Raw genomic sequence first — 26,203 nt, 5'->3', positions numbered from 1 at the left:
ATAAAATATTACTGGAATATAATATACTCATTCATTTATGCATTGCCTATGGCTGTTTTCAAGCTATAATAGCAAGGGCTGAGACTGAGAAAATAATCCTTAAAGCCTAAAATTGTACTATCTGGTCCTTTCCAATAAATGTTTGCCAACTTCTGTTCTACATTAAGCAGCCTCAAAATACTATCACATAGACACAAAGCTCTGAATCCCTAGCTGATAAATTTCTTACTGAGAAATTATCCTCTGGGATTAATTCTTTGAGCCAATAATCACAATCCTCTACAGAGTTCAAACAGAACCTTTTCTAATAAGCATCCAAGTGAAGAAGTTGCCATAATTTACAGACTGTCAAACTATTCTATCAAAAGCAAGTTAGTAGAATTTTCTGAGTTTTCTCTCTGTCCCTTAGTATTAGATGAAAAATCATTTATGACTGAATAGAGACAGGATAATGAAAAGAGAAAAAAAAATCAGGCCCTTACCAAATTCAATGAAACAGTACGGTCTGACAGCAGTATTTGTCTTCATCATGTTATAAGTAGTAATGAACTCCTTCTGAAGCTCATCCAGGAAAGAGAAGGCCAGAACATTTGGGTAATTTTCAGTGCACAACATCATGTAGCTCACTCCCATAGAGCTAATAAAACTACAGTGTAAAAAACATCGGATTTAAAATTTCAAATTAAATCAAGGTAATTCGTTACTTCACAAGACTGGCTCTATACACCATACACTGCTGCTACAGAGGCATTGATGATAATAACACTTATTAAATATTTTAGCAAAAAATTAAAGGAATTGAAATATAATACTAGTTTCAGTTGCAGTTTAAAAACAATAGACAAAAAAGTGAATGTATTCACTTTGCTATACAGCAGAAACTAACAGAACATTGTAAATCAACTATACTCAAATTAAGATTCATTTTTAAAAAGTGGAGAGGGACACATACTGTGATTCGAACACTTCAGTTACTTATCATTTGGGGTAGAAAGCAGGAAAGACTATACAAATAGGTAAGGGTCACAGATAGCTTAACATTTCAATCCTTCAACCTACAGGAATTTAACAGTTTGAATCAAGAACTTTTTAGAGGTTCTGATGAAAGTTATGGACACTCTTTGCAGAAACAACACAGAATTTGGCAGACAGTTTCAAGGTGATTACTGACCTCCTAAAGTTATCCACTGACTCCAAAATCAAATTCTCTACTTCACAAAATGAATTATGTATCATTGGGGGAAAAAGATGAATTTATGAGTTCATAACAACAAATGAAAGGGAAGAAAGGAAGACTCTCATTCACAGCAGAATGCTGAATGCTGCTGCTGCTGCTAAGTCACTTCAGTCGTGTCCGACTGTGTGTGACCCCATAGACGGCAGCCCACCAGGCTCCCCCATCCCTGGGATTCTCCAGGCAAGAACACTGGAATGGGTTGCCATTTCCTTCTCCAGTGTGTGAAAGTGAAAAGTGAAAGTGAAGTCACTCAGTCGTGTCTGACCCTTAGCGACCCCACGGACTGCAGCCTACCAGGCTCCTCCATCCATGGGATTTTCTAGGCAAGAGTACCACCTGGTAAATGTGGAGATAGTGGTAGAACTGGAAAACTTAGCACTTTTCAGCCTACACAGCAAAGATTAAATCCATTTATAAACAGTGGACGCTAAATCTAGGGAGGTACTTTGGTTCAGTTCAGTTCAGTTCAGTCGCTCAGTCGTGTCCGACTCTCCGTGACCCCATGAATCACAGCATGTCAGGCCTCCCTGTCCATCACCAAATCCTGGGTACTTTGGTAAGGAGCAGGAAATTGTGCATGGCTTTAAAATGTCTTCTCATGGATTGCTTATTGGCTGCAGGGGAATTCTACTGTATTTATAAAACAGTAGAAATTAGACAACGCCTTAACCAAGTACTCTAATATCACTAAAGAGGGACGGATAGCCTTCCCATGTTTCCAGATGTTATCCTCAGTAAGACATATCAGTTCTGGCTGAGAAAGCATAATCTGAATCTAATCATGAAGGAACACCAGAATAATCAACATTCTATTTTCTTTAAAAGAGTGTGGGGTGGGGAGCTGTATTCTTCAAAAACCTCAATGTTGTAAAAAAAAGAAAAGAAAGAAAGGCTTTGGAAATGTTTCTGATCACAGGAGGTTAAAGAGACACAACTAAATGCAATACCTAACCCTAGTCTGGATCCTGTGTTAGAGAAGGGGACAAATTCTACAGAGGACATTCCTTGGTCAACTGACAAAAACAGAAAACAGGTGGTACAGCAGTTTAGGTAAAAGTATGGTATCAATATTAAATATACTAGACCTGATAATCATACTGTAATTAAGTATAAGAATATCTCTAACCTTAGAAAATACACTCTAAAGTAGTTAGGAATAAAAGGGTATGGTATTTTCGCTTCTCTCAAATGGTCTGGACAAAAATAAATCAGATAGATAAAACAATAAAGTAAATGGGGTAAAATGTTAACAAAATGTGACTCTGGGTTCAAGTGTTATTTGTAATTTTCATACTTGTACAACTTCTGAAAGTTTGAAATTATTTCTAAATAAGTTAAAATTTAAAAACAAAAATGTTTAAATTAACCATCTTCTACTGGAAAAAAATTTCTAAAACAAAGTATACATTGCCCTATAACATGCATAGTATGGGACAGAAATTGATGGTTTTTGCTGCTGCTGCTGCTGCTGCTAAGTCACTTCAGTCGTGTCCGACTCTGTGTGACCCCATAGACGGAAGCCCAGGGGCTCCCCCGTCCCTGGGATTCTCCAGGCAAGAACATTGGAGTGGGTTGCCATTTCTTTCTCCAATGTGTGAAAGTGAAAAGTGAAAGTGAAGTCGCTCAGTTGTGTCCGACCCTTAGCGACCCCACGGACTGCAGCCTACCAGGCTCCTCCATCCATAGGATTTTCCAGGCAAGAGTACTGGAGTGGCTTGCCATTGCCTTCTCCTATGGGACAGAAATTGATGGTTTTTAATGAGTCATTAAACATTCTTGCATGATACTGTCAACACAGTTCTGGTCTAGCTCAAGGGAAGCAAACAGAGCATACAGGCTGTAACTGCCATTCCCATGCCAGACACTGCTAATCTGTCACAGCAATTTTTACTACTGAACCCTGATCCATATCAGAGTCCCTATCTCCCCCTTTTTCTCTACTATTATAGAAGCAGAATTTATTTATTAATATCATTTTAAATTTAACTTTTAAAATATTCACATGACTCAAATTTTAAAAGAATGAAAAATGAAAGGAAATATATACTTGAAGTGTCTTATCCCCACCGCTGCTCTCAGATACTCAGTTCTCTGTCCCTCAAGCAACTCATGTTACTATTAATTTCATATGCATCCTTCCAGTGAGAGTTATGCATATGAAAACAAATATACATCTATCTATTTTAAAAGACCACCCAAGGCAGCCAAATGATGTGGGGTTGGCACCTATTAATCATCTATTATTAACGGTGTAGGATATACTACTAGGGAAACTGCGCTGATCTTGTGCTCCTGGAATAACCTGAAATTCCTTTCTGAAGTTCCACTTACACATAGCCATTTGACGCAATGTTTTTCAAGCTGCAAGTTGTGACCCCTCCCCAGTAGATCATAAAATTAATGAATTACACACAGCATTTTCTTAAAAACTGAAATAGAATATTACAGAAAATGCTGGAATGCAAATTGTTTCATAAAACTTTGGTTTATCCTATTTGTATGCTAAGTAATGGTCACAAAGTAAAATGTATCTCTTCTTATGGGTCAAAGTCAAAAAAGTTTAGCCATAATACTGTACTTTTATACAAAATTTTCAAGTAAATAGAAAAATCAAAGTATGATTTTTCCCAAATACTTTTCCCTGTCCAAAAAAATCTTCACTGTCACTATGAAAATTCTTGAACATGTCGTTAGCATTCAAATATATCTCACAATAACTTGAATTGCGATAGAACACAATTGGTGATTGGCTGCTAAACACCTGGAACTTTCAAGCAGCTACTGAGGCATTATTTCACTATCCTTCAATAATATGATGGAAACTTTTACACTCCAGTTTTTGTGCTATAACAGGGTTTTTCTGTACTTCCATATTAATAACAGAGTGAACCATAGACACCTACATGTGTTTATCCCAAATGGTTTCTCTTGCACGTACTCAATTTATCTGGCAATATTTGTGAAATAAAAAAAGTCCTGTTTTTAAGATGGTATGTTAATGTTTTAAGTCTTTATTACAAAGTCTTTATTATAAATGCTAGATATTCTCCAAAAATGCTATATTCTATAGTATTATGACTTTTCATAGTGAATTTACCCTTACAATGCTGTCTTTTTTTGAAATGCAAAGCCAGTTTTCCAAAATTACATACAATTCTGTTATCAAAGGTTCTACTTTGTTATCAAAGGTTCTACTTTTTCATATCACTGGGAAAAACTGAAAGACTCCTACCATCGCATTGAGGACGACTTGCAATGAAATAGTCTAAAGTCACTAGAGGCAAGCAAGTTTGTGCAGGCTTTAGCCTGTCCATCAAGTTCATTTGGCTCACTTGTTACAGACAGACTGGCTGCTGTTCTTCTGCTTTGATGAGAAGGAAGAAGAGAAGTAGTAGTAACAGTAATAGTAGCAGGTATGGTTTACTGATCACTTGGTATGAACCAGGCCTTTGCTAAGTATTTTACACATTTTATCTAATTTCATTCTTACTTTGTATAAATAAAGCACATGTTATCTATCTTCAGTTCATACTTACATATTTGTATGTTTGTTGTCATGTCTCTCTCACTAATATTTATGCTCCATGAGAGCAGAGATGATTCTTTACGGTTCACACTGTATTCTTAATATCTAGAACATTATGTCCAGTACACAATAAGTGCTCAATAAATTTGTAAATAAATAAGTGTATAGATGGCATCATTCATTTATTCATTTATACCTAATTGGTTTAGATACTATGCACAGATAATTGCACAGCTCAGTGGTATCTACACCAAGAAGCTCAATAAATACCTGACTAATGACAGAAGGGAGTAGAACTTCACATACTCTTCCAGGTCATTGTTCCCAGAAGGCTTGAGATCAAGTCACTAAGTCTTCAACATCCCCCTATTTAAAAGACAGGGTTGTTCTCAGAGATCATGTAGAATTACTCACCTGTGCACTGAGTGACTCCAGATGATGATAAAGGTCTAATAAGTCTGTCGGCTCTCCTCTTATCACAGTCATTACTAATCCTCACAACAACAACAAGTCCTCTTTTCTCCACCTTGAGCACAATTCTTAAATTGCCACTGTTTTCTTCCTACTTCACTCTAATTTCCTTTTCCTTTTTTATTTCCTTCCATTTCTGGATTTTGGGATCCATGGGATTTGATCTCTATAGCTACCGCCTTTCTTCTGACCCAGGAATTTATCTAACCTCATTACATTTTTGGTTCCTCTCCATGGCACATATACTAGAAACTTCTTTAGGGAATTCCAAGGTCAAAAGTGTCTGGGACAGGTAAGGCTGGCTGAAGTTCAAACTACAGATAAGGAGGCTTTATCACTTTTAGTCACTTTGTTTAAAAGCTAATTTTAACATGTATCCAAGCAGGCCACACCTCAAGTGATTCCTAAAGTCAAAGAAAATGAGTAAGTGGTTTTAGACATTAAACTTTTCCTAGTACCTAATTTTATTTATGAAATGTCAAAACAATTTTTTTAGACATCACCAATTAAACATCAACATTATTAGGACTTGCTGGCTTATTGTACCAAACTAAAATGATAAGACTATGATCTTTCTCACAGCAAATAATAAAGCACCCAGTGCATATCCAGCATTTTACTCTATAGGCTTTAATGTCAAAGACCAAATCCACCACCACCAGGCACCTGTAGTTAGGTACTGGGAATATACTTAAAAGGATATACAAAACAAGATTAAAGAAACAAAACTGAACTTTTTAGCATGGTAAATGAAAAAGTATAAAAATAGTTATAAATTGAAATAGTAATAATATTTGTATTACACATAGTTTTCAGCCACAGGACTGAAGAAGGTCAGTTTTCATTCCAACCCTAAAGAAAGGCAATGCCAAAGAATGTTCAAACTACTGCACAATTGCACTTATCTCATACACTAGCAAAATAATGGTCAAAATTCTCCAAGCCAGGCTTCAACAGTACGTGAACCATGAACTTTCAGATGTTCAACGTGGATTTAGAAAAGGCAAAGGAACCAGAGATCAAATTGCCAGCATCTGTTGGATCACAGAAAAAGAAACAGAATTTCAGAAAAACATCTACTTCTGCTTTATTGACTACACTAAAGCCTTTAACTGTGTGGATCACAACAAACTGTGGAAAATTCTTAAAGAGATGGGAATACCAGACCACCTGACCTGCCCCCTGAGAAATCTGTATGCAGGTCAGGAAGCAACAGTTAGAACTGGACATGGAACAACAGACTGGTTCCAAATCGGGAAAGGAGTACATCTAGGCTGTATATTGTCACCCTGCTTAATTAACTTACATGCAGAGTACATCATGCGAAATACCAGGCTGGATGAAGCACAGCTGGAATCAAGATTGCCAGGAGAAATATCAATAACCTCAATATGCAGATGACACCACCCTAATGACAGAAAGCAAAGAAGAACTAAAGAACTTCTTGATGAAAGTGAAAGAGGAGAGTGAAAAAGTTGGCTCAACATTTAAAAAACTAAGATCATGGCATCTGGTCCAATTACTTCATGACCAATAGATGGAGAAACAGTGAAAACAGTGACAGACTTTTTCTTGGGTTCCAAAATCACTGCAGATGGTGACTGCAGCCATGAAATTAAAAGACACTGGCTCCTTGGAAGAAAAGCTATGACCAACCTAGACAGCATGCTAAAAAGCAGAGACATTACTTTGCCAATAAAGGTTTGTCTAGTCAAAGCTATGGTTTTTTGAGTAGTCACATATGGATGTGAGAGTTGGACCATAAAGAAAGCTGAGTGCCAAAGAATTGATGCTTTTGAACTGTGGTGTTAGAGAAGACTCTTGAGAGTCCCTTGGACTTCAAGGAGATCCAACCAGTCCATCCTAAAGGAAATCAGTCCTGACTATTCATTGGAAGGACTGATGCTGAAACTCCAGTAATCTGGCTATCTGATACGAAGAACTAACTCATTGGAAAAGACCCTGACACTGGGAAAGAGTGAAGGTAGGAGGAGAAGGGGATGACAGAGGATGAGATGGTTGGATGGCATCACCAACTTGATGGACATGAGTTTGAGAAAGGTCCAGGAGTTGGTGATGGACAGGGAAGCCTGGCGTGCTGTGGTCCATGGTGACACAAAGAGTCATACATGACTGAGCAACTGAACTGAGCTGATAGTTTTCATTCTGCAATTGTACCACTGCACATAGAAAATCTGCTCATCCTTTGTAGCCATGTTTACCAAGTAAACAGCTTTCCTGGGTGAAGAAAAGTTCTCCAGTTGGACATGAAATCTCTCATCTACATTTAAAACTCCTAAGAAAAAAAACCTTCCACACTGCATTCCATTTCCTTAAATAATGACTTCAAAGTTTTAAACATAAAAAATGGTTTGATGTTATGAAATTGAGTATACCTTATGAATTTGTTATCACGAAATATATATGATAAGAAACAAAGTGAAAACAAGACTTTACCACCAGAGGAACAGTACAGTGACAGTACGATGACAAGAACCAGAAAGAGAACTAAGTAACAATGAGCGTCGGCCATGCTCCACATTCTACCAGGAATTTCATATTTTCTCACTTATTCCTCCCTTATGTAGCCAACCTTTAATTATCCTCCAATGGTGAAGAGCTAAATCATAAATACATTATTCCATAAATAAAAGACCCAATTTCATTACTAACTTAAACCTCATTATATAAGAAAATATGTATTAATATGTAATATGTCAGGTGATAGCAACTTATAACAGTAAGCTAAAGAATTGGGCTTTCCTGGTCGCTCAGTGGTAAAGAATCCGCCTGACAATGCAGGAGACACAGTTCAATCCCTGGGTCAGAAAGATCCCCTGGAGAAAGTAAGTGAAAGCGTTAGACACTCAGTAGTGTCTGACTCTTTGTGATCCTATGCACTGTAAATTGCCAAGCTCCTCTATACATGGAATTCTCCATGCAAAAACACTGGAGTGGGTGGCCATTCCTTTCTTGGATCTTGATGACCCTGGGGGTCATCTTGCAAGTCTACAGGGTCACAGAAGAGTTGAACACGACTTAGCAACCAAACAAAAACAAAAGGAGAATCAGATGGTTTTAAGTGACTGAAGATTACACCATCAGAACCTTGGATACAAACTTTGCTTTTGACAGCCTTCATTTTCTTTTTCTGCAGAGTTAATCTATCTCCTGATTTACCTGTTCCCACTAACCCTAATACCTTTACACCTTCACATTCCAGGGAATAAAGATCCTAACTTCTTTAGATAACCAACCATTGACAGTCTCTTATTTGCCTGTTAGCTGTATTTCAGAGGTTTACTACACCTACAGAAACTGCATCGTAAGAGTAACTAGCTTTCTAGATCAGTTCATAAGAGCCTATTTAACATAACACGGAGCTGAAAAGCTGTGGATCTTACCATAATAAACAGTAGAAAAGTAATACGATGCTAGTAATCAGACAAAATACAGATTATCTTCTTCCCCCAAGTGGCCTGGTAAATACTGGTGGGTTGCACTCCCCTGCTATATCCCCCCCGCCCCCACCAAACACCTCGTCTCCAATGTTTTCTCATCAATTTTAGACTTCATATATACTCTATTCCTCATTGTTTTTCAAACAAAAAAAGGGAGGGAGGATAGTTTCACTTAATACTCTTCCCTAGTTAATTTCTCTGTCCATAAAATGAAAAGAATTAGGAAGGCACTTTGTCAAGAAAGAGATTAAGGGTAAAGGGAGGTAATTCCCTCTTTTACCAGAGAATAATGTGAATAAAGAGAAAGAAAGAAAGTGAAGTCACTCAGTCGTGTCCAACTCTTTGTGACCCCACGGACTGTAGCCTACCAGGCTTCTCCATCCATGGGATTTTCCAGGCAAGAGTACTGGAGTGGGTTGCCATTTCCTTCTCCAGGGGATCTTCCCAACCCAGGTATCAAACCCGAGTCTCCCACATTGCAGGCAGACGCTTTACCCTCTGAACCCCCCTAAAGACTGTACGTCAGATATAGGATTTATTAGCTCTGGGTCTTTGAACAAGTTTCTTCACACCCCTAAGTCTCAGTCCCTTTATCTGTACAACAGGTGTGGTAGTACTATAACAGCTATCTGCCCAGCATCTCTTCACCTCTTTCCTTTGCAGAACTACTTCCAGCCCACACCTATTCCACATGGCTTTGATAAAGCTCCCCACCAACTAGATGAGTATGTACCAGGTCATGCCAGCTAAGAGTACCTCCAAGCACGAAGTTAGTCCAGAAATGGGCCACGACACAGCAAGGCCAATTGAGGTCCTTTTCTTGAAACATGGAGGGGGTGGGGTTGCCCAGCTGTAATGAAGTAAGCCTGAAGCTACCGTACAGTGTTTTCCAATATGTGCAGAACATCTATCTGCAAAAGAAAAGACTGGAGAAATGAGAGAACAACTCCTGGTAACATCTAAGTTCTTGGCTCCATCCAACTAGGAATCTGGCCTGTCCTTCAGAATACCCTTTTTTGCTTAAGCAAGTGTGAGTTGTGTTTTTGCCCTTGACAATGGGGAAAAGTTCTATTTAAAAGCCATTCACAGAGCAGCCGCAAAATTTAATGAAAAGGACAGTAAGTCCCCTACATACAAACCTTCAAGTTGCAAACTTTCAAAGATGCAAATGTGTTTATATGTCTAATCATGTAAGTTAGTTCACATGTCTGACATACAATGTCACATGCATGCATCTACAAGTGGCTGCGCTTTTGTGTATTTTAGAGTACAGTAGTACAGTATCTTTACTTCAAGCTGAGGATGTCCAGAAGCAAGCATAAAAGCAGTGGTATATAGCTGATAGTGTTAGCTGGGTACCTAGGCTAACTTTGTTCAACTTCAGCTTCTTCAGCGCTACTGGTTGGGGCACAGACTTGGATTACCGTGATACTGAATGGTTTGCCTTGGAAACGAACAGAGATCCTTCTATCGTTTTTGAGATTGCATCTAAGTACGGAATTTCAGACTCTTTTGTTGACTAGATGGCTACTCCATTTCTTCTAAGGGATTTCTGCCCACAGTAGTATATATAATGGTCATCTGAGTTAAATGCACCCATTCCACTCCATCTTAGTTCACTGATTCCTAGAATATCGATGTCCACTTTTGTCATCTCCTGTTTGACCACTTCCAATTTGCACTTGATTCATGGAACTAACATTCCAGGTTCCTATGCAATATTGCTCTTTACAGCATCAAACCCTGCTTCCATCACCAGTCCCATTCACAACTGGGTACTGTTTTAGCATTGGCTCTATCCCTTCATTCTTTCTGGAGTTATTTCTCCACTGATCTCCAGTAGCATATTGGGCACGTACCGACCTGGGAAGTTCATCTTTCAATGTCCTATCTTTTTGCCTTTTCATACTATTCATGGGGTTCTCAAGGTAAGAATACTGAAGTGGTTTGCAATTCCCTTCTCCAGTGGACCACATTCTGTCAGACCTCTCCACCATGACCCGGCTGTCTTGGGTGACCCCACACAGCATGGCTTAGTTTCATTGAGTCAGACAAGGCTGTGGTCTGTGTGATCAGATTGGCTAGTTATCTGTGATTGTAGTAATGGCTGTCTGAGGAGGCCTTACAAATAGTTGTGAAAAGAAGGGAAGCAAAAAGCAAAGGAGAAAAGAAAAATATATACCCATTTGAATGCAGAGTTCCAAAGAACAGCAAGGAGAGATAAGAAAGCCTTCCTCAGCGATCAGTGCAAAGAAATAGAGGAAAACAACAGAATGGGAAAGACTAGAGATCTCTTCAAGAAAATTGGAGATACCAAGGGAACATTTCATGCAAAGATGGGCCCCATAAAGGACATAAATGGTAGGGACCTAACAGAAGCAGAAGATATTAAGAAGAGGTAGCAAGAATACACAGAAGAACTATACAAAAAAGATCTTCACCACCCAGATAATCACGATGGTGTGATCACTCACCTAGAGCCAGACATCTTGGAATGTGAAGTCAAGTGGGCCTTCAAAAGCATCACTACGAACAAAGCTAGTGGAAGTGATGGAATTCCAGTTGAGCTATTTCAAATCCTGAAAGAAGATGCTGTGAAAGTGCTTCACTCAATATGTCAGCAAATTTGGGAAACTCAGCAGTGGTACTGGAAAAAGTCAGTTTTCATTCCAATCCCAAAGAAAGGCAATGCCAAAGAATGCTCAAACTACTGCATAATTGTACTCATCTCACACGCTAGCAAAGTAATGCTCAAAATTCTCCAAGCCAGGCTTCAGCAATACGTGAACCGTGAACTTCCAAATGTTCAAGCTGGTTTTAGAAAAGGCAGAGAAACCAGACATCAAATTGTCAACATCTGCCAGATCATCGAAAAAGCAAGAGAGTTCCAGAAAAATATCTATTTCTGCTTTATTGACTATGCCAAAGCCTTTGACTGTGCGGATCACAATAAACTGTGGAAAATTTTGAAAGAGATGGGAAAACCAGACCACCTGACCTGCCTCTTGAGAAATCTGTATGCAGGTCAGGAAGCAACAGTTAGAAGTGGACATGGAACAACAGACTAGTTCCAAATGGGAAAAGGAGTACATCAAGGCTGTATATTGTCACCTTGCTTATTTAACTTATATGTAGAGTACATCATGAGAAACGCTGTGCTGGATGAAGCACAAGCTGGAATCAAGACTGCCGGGAGAAATATCAATAACCTCAGATATGCAGATGACACCACCCTAATGGCAGAAAGCAAAGAAGAACTAAAGAGCCTCTTGATGAAAGTGAAAGAGGAGAGTGAAAAAGTTGGCTTAAAGCTCAGCATTAAGAAAACTAAGATTATGGCATCTAGTCCCATCACTTTCTGGCAAATAGATGGGGAAGCAGTGGAAACAGAGGCTGGCTTTATTTTTCTGGGCTCCAAACTCACAGCAGATGGTGACTGCAGTCATGAAATTAAAAGACACTTACTCCTTGGAAGGAAAGTTATGACCAACCTAGACAGCATATTGAAAAGCAGAGACATTACTTTGCCAACAAAGGTCTGTCTAGTCAAGGCTATGGTTTATCCAGTGGTCATGTATGGATGTGAGAGTTGGACTATAAAGAAAGCCAAGAACCAAAGAATTAGGCTTTTGAACTGTGGTGTTGGAGAAGACTCTTGAGAGTCCCTTGAACTGCAAGGAGATCCAACCAGTCCATCCTAAAGGAAATCAGTCCTCAATATTCATTGGAAGGACTGATGCTAAAGCTGAAACTCCAATACTTTGGCCACCTGATGCGAAGAGCTGACTCATTTGAAAAGACCCTGATGCTGGGAAAGACTGAAAGCGGGAGGAGAAGGGGACGACAGAGGATGAGATGGTTGGGTGGCATCACTTACTCGATGGACATGGGTTTGGGTGGACTCTGGGAGTTGGTGATGGACAGGGAGGCTGGTGTGCTGTGGCTCACGTGGTCACAAAGAGTTGGATATGACTGAGCGACTGAACTGAACTGAACTAGGCTAACTTTATTAGACTTACAAACTTGCTCTCAGAATGGAACTCATTCACAAATAGAGGACCTACTGTAACTAACATGCCTGACAACTGCAGGTACTTAATAGCTGGGTCATTTATGAAGTTGTTACTCCTATAATCAGAAAATACAACCAAAGTATGAAAGGAACCCAGAAATAAAAACAAAAAGGTAGATAAGTCTAAGACAGCATTCCTGGTTGGTAGCAGCAGTTTGGGGACAAATATGAAGAAAGTGACTCCACAGGTAAGGAGAGAACCTATGAAGTTCACAGCCAATATCAGACTTCAAATGAATCTGCTATGAAAGAACTAAGGAATTTCACTTCTTGCACTAAACTCACCTCAGAGTATGACTGACCTTCCAAAGGGATTGTCTTTTCATGAGATCAGTGTCTCAACGATTAAAGAGATTTCAAAATGTACAACTACATTTTTTAAACACCTAAAACCAATTACAAAGTTTCAAGATTTCATAAAATACAACTTAATTTCCATATGGTTAATAATTATTGTGTGAGTCATTGTTGTTCCCTAAGTAGTAATAGAAGTTTATCTATTAAACACTATAATTTAAGGAAAGTATCCTTCAATTAATAAAACAGATGAATTCCTTAAAATTTTATACAGAGAATTATATTATCACTATGCAATGCGAAAAGAAATCACAAAACTGGATTATACACTCCGCACCCCCACCCCAATCAATTAGTCAAGTTGAAGAATTAAGAGAAAATGAAGACTTAACTCCATTGCACTCTGATTGCTGCCATACCACACAACCACCCATCAGGTAGCAGCTACTATGATATGTGCATGGCACTGTGCCACCACAAGCCAGGCTCCACAGAACGTGTACCATTAACTGAACTGCATTATTCAGATACTACAATCTGTTGAAATTTATCTTTTATCCAATACATAGGGGGAGAAAATTAAAAGAATTTTCTCAATTTTAAATGTTACTCACCTATTTTTTTTCTTAAAACTTTGAAATTCCTCTACCTATTCAACTAGAATCTAAGGTGAGGTACCATCTGATTTAGCACATAATTTGACACTTAGTTTGGCTTCTCAGGGGTATTCTGCAAAGAGCACTTCAATTTCTGTACAAATCTGAAAACCACAATGCTTAGAGGTGAGGAATCAAAAATAATACAAGCCAGGGCAGGTCAATTATCTCAATGAGTTACAACCTAGTTTTAGAGAGTGGATATAGAAATTCTAAAAAATATAAATAAGAATAAAAAAATGGTAAAAAGGCCACTCAACAAGTTCTACAGGCAATCTGTGAAGGGAGTGAGGTTAATAGAGAAATCAAACAGTAGTAATGAGTCAGGTAACTCAAAAGACATGGGCTATAGGTGGAACTTTGAAAGAAAGAGAAGTATTTAGAAATATGGCTAAGAAGGTATAGAATGTTGCCAGTTTCATGTTGTGCTACAACTACTACTACAGATCTTTGGGTTTTATCTGGCAAACTCATGGTGGTTAGAAAAAGAGGTGTTATGTGAGGGTTTTAAATATGTCAGGTAACACATAAATTTCCAATTTTATGTATTTCAGGCTAAATTTGTTGTCATACAGCATAAAAACCTCAATGAACTAGAAACCAACTAATAAGACTTCTAATCAGTAAAAGAAAAAATATGAAATCCAGGTTGTCAGGAACTGGAACTAAACATTCTCTGTTTATTCAAACCTTTCTTAAAACTTGGCTATAAAAATACACAAAGAGGTTTTTCTATATGTGGTTCTGAGGGTCATGTAATCTATTTATTCCTTTAGACATTTCTAAATTATATTCTTAGATCAGGCTGATTAGACCTCTGATGATTCACCTGACTCCTAAAGTCGCTAATAAATTGCTTTTTGGATCAAGCTATTTGCTTACACTAGGGAATATTGTAAGAAAAGTCATAAAAAGCTCATGGTATGGCTGCTGGAAGAATACTATCCAAATTCTGTCTCTTTTTATGTACATCAGGTTTCAGTAACATGAAAGCAATGTTTTTATCCAATGGATACTGTGAATCCCATAAATGACCCAATATCCCCCTCTGTTTTGGCCCCAAGGAAGTTCATTCAGAACAATGTTTGAAGCCTTTTTCTAAAAAAATGAATGGACTATGTAGTTTGCATCTCTAGAAGGATACATTACTTCAGTTTATTACTCTATTTTTTTCTTTCATATGATTCTCTTACCTGTACTCTTAAATTTTTTTTAATTGCCTCACATCCTTTGTGGAATAACATGGGTGCAAATAAATAATACAAAATCTAGAATTCACAGCAATTAAACAGCATTGAGCACTGGAAGAGTGCTAAAATTTCACCACATTCTACTCTCCTTTTAAGCCAATAAGGTAAAGGAACAAAAAAACATTTGCAAACAAGCTTTTGGTTTTTTTAGAGTCCAAGATACCTGCCAGAATTAATACATATTCAAACCAATCTGTCTTGGCACAACAACTGGAACTCAGGATGATAAACCTAGGACACTGCTGCTAAGTCACTTCAGTCGTGTCCGACTCTGTGCGACCCCATAGACGGCAGCCCACCAGGCTCCCCCGTCCCTGGGATTCTCCAGGCAAGAGTACTGGAGTGGGTTGCCATTTCCTTCTCTAGTAGGATACTAAAAGAGCCAATGAAATATTTTAAGGTTTCAGGCTTTTTCTTCAAAATATAGAAGTAGACTAAGATATCATTTTAGATATATTTTAACCACCATGATCACCACCACATTTTCTAGCTAAAACTCTCAGAAAGACCAAGTAAAGACAATGCTCATTATCCCAGGTAATCCAAGTAAATATGGACCTTCTTTAAAGTTCTCTTCTGGGCCTCTCTGAAACTCAGTGGGCATGTCTGCCCTCACGGTTTCAGTTTCTATGTAAATAACTCAAAAGTCTACCACTTCAACTGAACACCTTGTTATAACCTCAATTAAGATGATCAAAATGAGCTTCACTGTCTCTCTCTTCTTCCTCACCATATAAGCAACCCTTTTCAAAGATCTCATTCTGTCCTATTCCAATTCCAAGTCAACTTCGTCCCTTTCTTCTCTTCATCGCTGATATTCTATCTTATCAGGCTTAACCATTTCTTCTTCTGAAGTATCCTTCTGGTTGGTATTTTCTTTTTCATTTGCACTTTTATGTTAGTAGTTCAGGTCCTAATTACAAGTTGACTTCTCTCCTCTGCTCATACTTTCCATTTCACCCTATATTTCACTGTCTCAGCATTGTTCTTTATAAAGCCATTTTCCTTAAACCTGCAATAACAGTTTCCTAAACTTATTACATAATCAAAGTGACATCCCTCGATCTGAACTTTCAGGGGGATCTAGGATATGGCCCCACACTAATTATCTCACATTTCCCGTAACTAGCCCTAAATCACCATTCACTACTCCAGGCCAGGTTAATGCACCTACTACACTTTGATCTTCATCCACAGCATTCATAAAACTGTCATCTTTCATCTTCCAGATCTCTGTTCAAATGTCACCCTCTCAGAGAGGCCCTTGACCACCAAAAAGTCACTATCCCACTGCTTATTATTTATTGAGCACTATGTCAATAAATAATAATGATGAGCACTATCTCCTCTCACTAGGATATAAACCTTATAAGTTCAGTTTACAAGACAGAATATCTGCAACCTGTAAAAATATAAAATTTTCTAAAGCCAGACATAAACATAGAGAAACTACAAAAAGGGTAATGACATAATAAATATTATTTAATGTAAGTTCAGAATCACATCATTTTTGACTTGAAAAGTTTTCCTAAACTAATCAAACACTAATTTCTATTTCAACAACTAAAATTTCATTAAAATGACAACCACTAAGCAAATGATTCTAAGGGAGCAAGCTGAAGTCTTACTTAATATTATAACGTCCAGTTTTCAGTGTACATCTATCAGGAAGCTGAGCCAGTTTTCTTGAGAGCATTTTAAAATACTTTCTGCACTCCTGCATGCCTGTGCCTTGTTCATAGTCAGTAGAAGCAGAAAGTGGCAGTCCATCTCTGACACGAATGACTGAGGCAGATAAAATCATAGACATTTCCACCAGCAGAGAAGACCTGAAACAAAATTAACAATTTGGGTTAGGTAAGAAATTAAATCCAAGGCTGATAAACAGTGCAAAAATGTGCAACTCACTAATAATCAAAGACATACTAATTAAAGCAATGACATATCATACTTTCCTTCACAAATTAGCTGTTAAAAAAAACCACTTGCTTCCTTCTGCCATTTCTGTAAGTATACATGGAAATAAATACTGGAATAAACAGCACTGTGAAAACAATTTGGTGATGCTTAACGAGAGTTTAAAAAAAAAATGCCCTTTGACCACAATAAATAAATAAATAAATATATGTATATCTTTATCCTAAAGAAAATAATCAGATTTAGAAAATAATTTTAAACAGAAAGACATTTTTCTCACAGAAAGAGCTGAAAACAACCTAAACATTCAACAACAGGGGGATGGTTAAACAAATTATTGGTACACCCCATGATGAAATATAATGCAATGCAACTAAAAGTATGTTTGTTAAGAACAGTTACATGATATGGTAAAATATTTATGTTAGGTATTAAAAAAGCAGGATCAAAACTGTATATGTTGTTTTCGATAAAGACACAGAGAAGGAAGAAGGGAGGGATAAATGGCAAAACAGATACTGGAAGGAAACATGACAAAATCAGAATGCTTATTTCCATGAAACAGTATTATGGGTGACAGTTATTTTACAATTTCCTAAGTCTCTGCAACATTCCACAATGGGCACATATTATGTTTATAATCAGATGAATGTTTTATTTAAAATAAGTCTTAAAACTAAAGGAATACTAATAAATACTGTTCTCAGTCTTTTTGCCAGAAAGCAAATCATAATGTATGGATATGAGAGTGGACTATAAAGAAAGCTGAGAACTGAAGAATTGATGCTTTTGAACTGTGGTGCTGGAGAAGACTCTTGAGAGTCCCTTGGACTGCAAGGAGATCCAACCAGTCCATCCTAAAGGAGATCAGTCCTGGGTGTTCATTGGAAGGACTGATGCTAAAGCTGAAACTCCAATACTTTGGCCATCTGATGCGAAGAGCTGACTCATTTGAACACATCCTGATGCTAGGAAAGACTGAAGGCAGGAGTAGAAGGGGAAAGAAGGGGACGACAGAGGATGAGATGGCTGGATGGCATCACTGACTTAATGGACATGAGTGTGAGTAAACTCCGGGAGTTGGTGACGGACAGGGAGGCCTGGCGTGCTGCAATCCGTGGGGTTGCAGAGTCGGACACGACTGAGAGACTGAACTGACTAAATCATAATGACCTGTTTTATTATATTCTAATCATGCTTTACAAAAATAAATAAAAGACCATAGGTTTATGTAGGTCTGAAAGAAATCAGGTAAACAGTCAAACTTTGATAAAATACACACACACAGTGGTTCTCAAATTTTAGCCTATATCAAAACCACTGGAATTTTTATTAGAAATGCAGATTTCTGGGTCTTCCCCTCAAAAAATTCTGATCCATTGACTAAGGGGTGGAGCTTGAGCATTTTCCATTTTAAGCAAATTCCTGAAGTAATTACTATGCTTATCGAAGGACCATTCTTTGAAAAAAACTGAATTACAACATGTTAACAGTCTAAAATTAAGTGATAACTCTTTCCTGCCAGGCCATAGAGCATAATGCCACTAAATATGTCTCCTTCACTAGCAGCAGTAAAATTGAAAAATTTGGTAACAATGTCATAGGCTTTTTTCAAGATAATATATCTCAGAGACTAAATTAATCCTAACCTGATCAGCTTAGTTAGTTCAATATTATCTCACTCCAAAAATGGAAAATTGAATTAGTAGTATATCAAACAATGACAAAGAAAATCAACTGGTACCAAGTTTGGAAACCAGGGGCCCCTAATTTTTGTTGCTGTGTCAAGTCAAAATCTGAGTGCCCAATCATGATGATAACTGATAACAAAACTTAACCCAAATAATAAAGCTAATGCATTAAATTTACTTCCCCCTTTACCACTATTCATGAGGGAATGAGAGGAAAAGCTAGGTACTAACATGTCATTACCCTTTAATATGTTTCTTCTCCATTATTTGAATGGAAAAAACAAAACAGCAGGAATTAAATTAGTCTTTACCATAATGGAATCTTCAAACAAAAGTTCCAAAATGACATATCTGAATCATTTTTTTTCTTCCTATTCAACCAACTCCTTTTTCCTTCTGAAGGCAGTAACAAAAGAAAGCTGGGATAAAGGGATAATGTCTATACTATAAATCTCTTTTTAAAATTGTTACATTTAATAAACCACAATTGCAACATTAAGCCTAAGTATAAGAAATTAGGAAAATGGCTTACTATTCAGTTCAGTTCAGTTCAGTCACTCAGTCGTGTCCAACTCTCCGCAACCCCATGAATCACAGCACGCCAGGCCTCCCTGTCCATCACCAACTCCCGGAGTACACTCAAACTCATGTCCACAGAGTCGGTGATGCCATCCAGCCATCTCATTCTCTGTCGTCCCCTTCTCCTCCCGCCCCCAACCTTTCCCAGCATCAGAGTCTTTTCCAGTGAGTCAACTCGTCGCATGAGGTGGCCAAAGTATTGGAGTTTCAGCTTTAGCATCAGTCCCTCCAATGAACATCCAGGATTGATCTCCCTTAGAATGGACTGGTTGGATCTCCTTGCAGTATAAGGGACTCTCAAGAGTCTTCTCCAACACCACAGTTCAAAAGCATCGATTCTTCGGCGATCAGCCTTCTTCACAGTCCAACTCTCACATCCATACATGACCACGGGAAAAACCATTGCCTTGACTAGACGGACCTTGGTTGGCAAAGTAATGTCTCTACTTTTTAATATACTATCAAGGTTGGTCATAACTTTCCTTCCAAGGAGCAAGCGTCTTTTAATTTCATGGCTGCAATCAGCATCTGCAGTGATTTTGGAGCCCCAAAAAATAAAGTCTGACACTGTTTCCACTGTTTTTCCATCTATTTCCCATGAAGTGATGGGACCAGATGCCATGATCTTTGTTTTCTGAATGTTGAGCTTACTATTATACCCTTACAATTTATGATTTAAACAGAAAATTTCATCTTTCCAGAAGTATACTGAAAGACAATGACCACTCTAGGACTTAACATGAGGGCAGGATTGTGACTTACAGTTTCCAAACATCCATATTCTTAGTACTGTTTAAAAGAAACTGCATTCTTTATGTTTGAAGTTTCTAGGATTTCAACAGAAACATTAGGAATAAGCTTTAATATACAGTGCCAACTTTCACATAACCTTCAAAGCTACTCCTTTCTTTTTATATGACTGAAAAGACAGAAATGTATGATTCATACTTCCTAGGAAAAGACTCTGATGCTGGGAGGGATTGGGGGAAGGAGGAGAATGGATGACAGAGAATGAGATGGCTGGATGGCATCACCGACTCGATGGACATGAGTTTGAGTGAACTCCGGGAGTTGGTGATGGACAGGGAGGCCTGGCGTGCTGTGATTCATGGGGTTGCAAAGAGTCGGACATGACTGAGTGACTGAACTGAACTGAAAAGAATACTAAACTAGTTAAGTTAAATTCATTTAACAAACATTTATTATTTATGCCAGGGGCTATGTTAGACATTCAGTTCAGTTCAGTCACTCAGTCATGTCCGAATCTTTGTGACCCCATGAATCACAGCATGCCAGGCCTCCCTGTCCATCAACAATTCCCAGAGTTGACTCAAACTCATGTCCATCGAGTCGGTGATGCCATCCAGCCATCTCATCCTCTGTTGTCCCCTTCTCCTCCTGTCCCCAATCCCTCCCAGCATCAGGTCTTTTCCAATGAGTCAACTCTTCACATGAAGTGGCCAGTATTGGAGTTTCAGCTTTAGCATCAGTCCTTCCAATGAACACCCAGGATTGATCTCCTTTAGGATGGACTGGTTGGATCTCCTTGCAGCCCAAGGGACTCTCAAGAGTCTTCTCCAACACCACAGTTCAAAAGCATCAATTCTTCGGCCCTCAGCTTTCTTCACAGTCCAACTCTCAGATCCATACATGACCACTGGAAAAACCATAGCCTCGACTAGACGGACCTTTGTTAGCAAATATCTCTGCTTTTTAATATGCTATCTAGGTTGGTCATAACTTTCCTCCCAAGTAGTTAGCGTCTTTTAATTTCATGACTGCAGTTACCATATGCAGTGATTTTGGAGCCCCCCAAAGTAAAGTCTGACACTGTTTCCCCATCTATTTCCCATGAAGAGATGGGCCCAGATGCCATGATCTTAGTTTTCTGAATGTTGAGTTTTAAGGCAATTTTTTCACTCTCCTCTTTCACTTTCATCAAGAGGCATTTTAGTTCCTCTTCACTTTCTGCCATAAGGGTGGTATCATGTGCATATCTGAGGTTATTGATATTTCTCCCGGCAATCTTGATTCCAGCTTGTGCTTCTTCCAGCCCAGTGTTTCTGATTATGTACTCTGCATATAAGTTAAATGAGCAGGGTGACAATATACAGCCTTGATGTACTCCTTTTCCTATTTGGAACCAGTCTGTTGTTCCATGTCCAGTTGTAACTGGTGCTTCTGGACCAGCATACAGGTTTCTCAAGAGGTCTGGTATTCCCATCTCTTTCAGAATTTTCCACAGTTTATTGTGATCCACACAGTCAAAGGTTCTGGTATAGTCAATAAAGCAGAAATAGATGTTTTTCTGGAACTCTCTTGCTTTTTTGATGATACAGCAGATGTTGGCAATTTGATCTCTGGTTCCTCTGCCTTTTCTAAAACCAGCTTGAACATCTGGGAGTTCACGGTTCACGTATTGCTGAAGCCTGGCTTGGAGAATTTTGAGCATGACTTTACTAGCGTGTGAGATGAGTGCAATTGTGCGGTAGTTTGAGCATTCTTTGGCATTGCCTTTCTTTGGGATTGGAATGAAAACTGACCTTTTCCAGTCCTGTGGCCACTGCTGAGTTTTCCAAATTTGCTGACATATTGAGTGCTGCTGCTGCTAAGTCACTCAGTCGTATCCGACTGTGCAACCCCACAGAGAGCAGCCCACCAGGCTCCCATCCCTGGGATTCTCCAGGCAAGAATACTGGAGTGGGTTGCCATTTCTATTCAAATCATCTTTTAGGATTTGAAATAGCTCAACTGGAATTCCACCACCTCCACTAGCTTTGTTCGTAGTGATGCTTTCTAAGGCCCACTTGACTTCACATTCCAGGATGTCTTGCTCTAGGTGAGTGATCACACCATCATGATTATCTGGGTCATGAAGATCTTTTTGTACAGTTCTCCTGTGTATTCTTGCCACCTCTTCTTAATATCTTCTGCTTCTGTTAGGTCCATACCATTTCTGTCCTTTATCGAGCCCATCTTTGCATGAAATGTTCCCTTGGTATCTCTAATTTTCTTGAAGAGATCTCTAGTCTTTCCCATTCTGTTGTTTTCCTCTATTTCTTGCATTGATCACTGAGGAAGGCTTTCTTATCTCTCCTTGCTGTTCTTTGGAACTCTGAATTCAGATGCTTATATCTTTCCTTCTCTCCTTTGCTTTTCACGTCTCTTCTTTTCACAGCTATTTGTAAGGCCTCCTCAGACAGCCATTTTGCTTTTTTGCATTTCTTTTCCATGGGGATGGTCTTGGTCCCTGTCTCCTGTACAATGTCACAAACCTCCTTCCATAGTTCATCAGTCACTCTATCAGATCTAGTCCCTTAAATCTATTTCTCACTTCCACTGTATAATCATAAGGGATTTGATTTAGGTCAGACCTGAATGGTCCAGTGGTTTTCCCTGCTTTCTTCAATTTAAGTCTGAATTTGGCAATAAGGAGTTTATGATCTTAGCCACAGTCAGCTCCCGGTCTTGTTTTTGCTGACTGTATAGAGCTTCTCCATCTTTGGCTGCAAAGAATATAATCAATCTGATTTCGGGGTTGACCATCTGATGATGTCCATGTGTAGAGTCTTCTCTTGTGTTGTTGGAAGAGGGTGTTTGCTATGACCAGTGCGTTCTCTTGGCAAAACTCTACTAGCCTCTGCCCTGCTTCATTCCGAACTCCAAGGCCAAATTTACCTGTTACTCCAGGTGTTTCCTGACTTCCTACTTTTGCATTCCAGTCCCCTATAATGAAAAGGACATCTTTTTTGGGTGTTAGTTCTAAAAGGTCTTGTAGGTCTTCATAGAATTGTTCAACTTCAGCTTCTTCAGCATTACTGGTTGGGGCATAGGCTTGGATTACCATGATATTGAATGGTTTGCCTTGGAAACGAACAGAGATCATTCTGTCGTTTTTGAAACTGCATCCAAGTACGGAATTTTGGACTCTTCTGTTGACCATGATGGCTACTCCATTTCTTCTAAGGGATTCCTGCCCACAGTAGTAGATATAATGGTCATCTGAGTTAAATTCCCCCATTCCAGTCCATTTTAGTTCACTGATTCCTAGAATGTGTAGACATTCACTCTTGCCATCTCCTGTTTGACCACTTCCAATTTGCCTTGATTCATGGACCTGACATGCCAGGTTTCTATGCAATACTGCTCTTTACAGCATTGGGTCTTGCTTCTATCACCAGTCCCATCCACAACTGGGTATTGTTTTTGTTTTGGCTCCATCCCTCCATTCTTTCTGGAGTTATTTCTCCACTGATCTCCAGTAGCATATTGGGCACCTACCAAGCTGGAGAATTCCTCTTTCGGTATCCTATCATTTTGCCTTTTCATACTGTTCACGGGGTTCTCAAGGCAACAATACTTAAGTGGTTTGCCAGTCCCTTCTCCAGTGGACCACATTCTGTCAGACCTCAATGAAACTAACTCAGTGTTAGACATGAGGAATAAATAGTTCCTACCACTGAGAAGCATCGGTCCAGAATTAAAGAAATTCAGATGGAAAGAAAACCATAACAAAACATAACAAAAGCTATATTGCCAACTGCTTTACTAACTGGGAGACTACAGTTACACAAACTTGCTTTTCAGATATTCCTAATATACAGTTTTAGGCTTGTAACCAAAAGCACAACAGCAGTGATATTCCCTTTCTAAATTCTTGAAAGGTTTTCAGAGAACTACTTCAATAGATCTACTGATAAGATTTCTCTGAGCAGAAAAAATTAACCTCTTCCTTTCAGAGTCGTTTAACCTAGCATTCAAACCAGTGAACTAACAAAAGAAATTGGGATGACTGTCCAGTGAACAATATGAGGCTTGACTAATTTGTAGAGACTTTAGTCACCTTCAGTTCAGTTCAGTCAGGTCCAACTCTTTGGATTAGCAATCTTTCCTTTATTAACTCAATAAATACACCCCCTTTTTTCTTTTTACCTTGAATTCTTAATACAGCTCCTTAAACACACACACACACTCCAATCTTAATCTGGACTGTGGCAGCAGAAAAAGGAATCTGTTGACATTAAGGCCAAGCTCGGGTTCGGTTCAGTTCAGTTCAGTTCAGTTGCTCAGTCGTGTCCAACTCTCCGCAACCCCATGAATCACAGCACGCCAGGCCTCCCTGTCCATCACCAACTCCCGGAGTTCACTCAAACTCATGTCTATCGAGTCGGTGATGCCATCCAGCTATCTCATTCTCTGCCGTCCCCTTCTCCTCCCGCCCCCAACCTTTCCCAGCATCAGAGTCTTTTCCAGTGAGTCAACTTGTCGCATGAGGTGGCCAAAGTATTGCAGTTTCAGCTTTAGCATCAGTTAGGATACCCTTAAAAGTCTAGGCAGGGTGGTGGCCGGAGAAAACATGGAAAAGCTGGTGGGAACTGAGAAAAGGGAGAGGTTAAGACACTTAAATGGGAAGATTCAAGAGCATTAGTTTTATTGGGGTTATAGAGATATTTTTAGGATACTGGTCCATTCTCCCTCAACTTTAACAGGAAAAAAAAAAGTAACATATGCTTTTACACAGCATCAGAAAACTCATAGGAAATCTGAGTGCTGGCTTATACATTCTTTGCCCAATAGCAACTGCTAGAGGAAAAATTTCCACAATACCAAACTCGTACAGCAGTGGTTAGCAGCCTTTTAGACCCAAGACAACAATACACTGGCCTCTCTTCTTCAGAATGTTGTGGGGTAATGACTGTGGGTCCAAGGTTCCAGGAAGGCAATCTCTCAAAAGTAATAAACAAAACCCAACATGTAAGTACATTTTATATCTACTTTTCAACAACATGCTTTCATAAATGCCATTTTTAAGGAAAAAAAATTTATAATAGGTTAATAACTCATACTTTTAGTCTGTTATTTCCCAAACTTCCGTCATCCAAGTATCATTTTCAGAAGTCATAATACCATAACTGCATCCCACCTGTACTATTTTTTATCTAATACAGGTCTTTCAATTGATTTTTTTTTTTTTGCTCTATGCTTAGCATCTATGAAATCAGTTTTGAGGTGTTAGGTTTTCCTTCTAATTTAAATTAAAATATATAAAGAACTTTTGTCTCATCAAACATGTGTGGGAAAATTTGTTCATAATTTCTTTTATATTTACCTGCTTATCATTCGAATTATCTTACCTATCTTAAGTTACCAAAGTTTGGGAAACACTACTTTGGTACATACTGTTTTATTAAAAGTACTAGCTTAAGATCTGTCTCTCTCCTTTTGACTCCCCCTCTTCTCCTCCTGGTCACCTCTATCCCCTTCCTCCCTCTTCTCTTCTCTACGTAACTCTGTGAACCTCTCTGGGTGTTCCAGGATGTAGAGAGCACATAGGGAACTGATTAGTGGCTACACTGCCCTCTCCCCTTTTGATTTCCCCTCTTCTCCTCCTGGTCACCTCTATTTCCCTCCTCCCTCTTCTCTTCTCCATATAATTCTGCGAACCTCTCTGGGTGTCCCTCACTGTGGAGAATCTTTTCTCCATTAACCTAGATGTTCTACCATCAGTGCAGTATGGATGGAGAAGTCTTGATGCTACTGTAAGAATGAGACTGAAAAACCAGAGGCAGAAGGCTTAAATCCAAAACTTGAGAACACCAGAAAACTCCTGACAAGAGCTCATCCAAAAGCCTCCACAGCTACACTGAAACCAAGCTACACCCAAGAGCCAACAAGTTTCAGAGCAAGACATACCATGCTAATTCTCCAACAATGCAAGAACATAGCCTTGTATTAATATACAGGCTGCCCAAAGTCACACCAAACCAATACACACCTCAAAACTCACTACTGCACACTTCATTGCACTCCAGAGAGAACTCCAGCTCCACCCACCAGAACACGGACCCAAGCTTCCCGAACCAGGAAACCTTGACAAACCACTCGTCCAAGCCCACCAACAGGGAGGAACCTCCACAATAAAGAGAAACCACAAAAAGCCAGCATACAGAAAGACCACCCCAAACACAGCAATCTAAACAAGATGAAAAGGCAGAGAAATATTCAGCAGGTAAAGGAACATGATAAATGCCCACCAAACCAAACAA

At 38.9% G+C, this 26,203-nt stretch overlaps 1 protein-coding gene across 2 annotated transcripts in view; it reads right to left on the bottom strand.

Annotated features, from left to right (window-relative positions):
• The window catches only part of SEC22A (SEC22 homolog A, vesicle trafficking protein), a 105,643-nt gene that overhangs the window by 69,814 nt on the left and 9,626 nt on the right, over positions 1-26,203 (bottom strand). For both annotated transcript variants that reach the window (XM_055395511.2, XM_055395444.2), the window contains 2 exons: positions 16,599-16,799; positions 483-646 (listed from right to left, as the gene is read on the bottom strand). In XM_055395511.2, the coding sequence (XP_055251486.1) occupies positions 483-646; positions 16,599-16,780 (346 nt within the window). In that variant the 5' untranslated portion in view covers positions 16,781-16,799. The remainder of the gene's footprint in view (positions 1-482; positions 647-16,598; positions 16,800-26,203) is intronic.

Source organism: Moschus berezovskii, chromosome 1, assembly GCF_049115385.1.
Source record: "Moschus berezovskii isolate FMDL1 chromosome 1, NW_MosBer_1.0, whole genome shotgun sequence".
Classification (NCBI taxonomy): domain Eukaryota; kingdom Metazoa; phylum Chordata; class Mammalia; order Artiodactyla; family Moschidae; genus Moschus; species Moschus berezovskii.
Note: the sequence above shows the minus strand (reverse complement) of the source record. Positions and strands in the feature narration are given on the sequence as shown.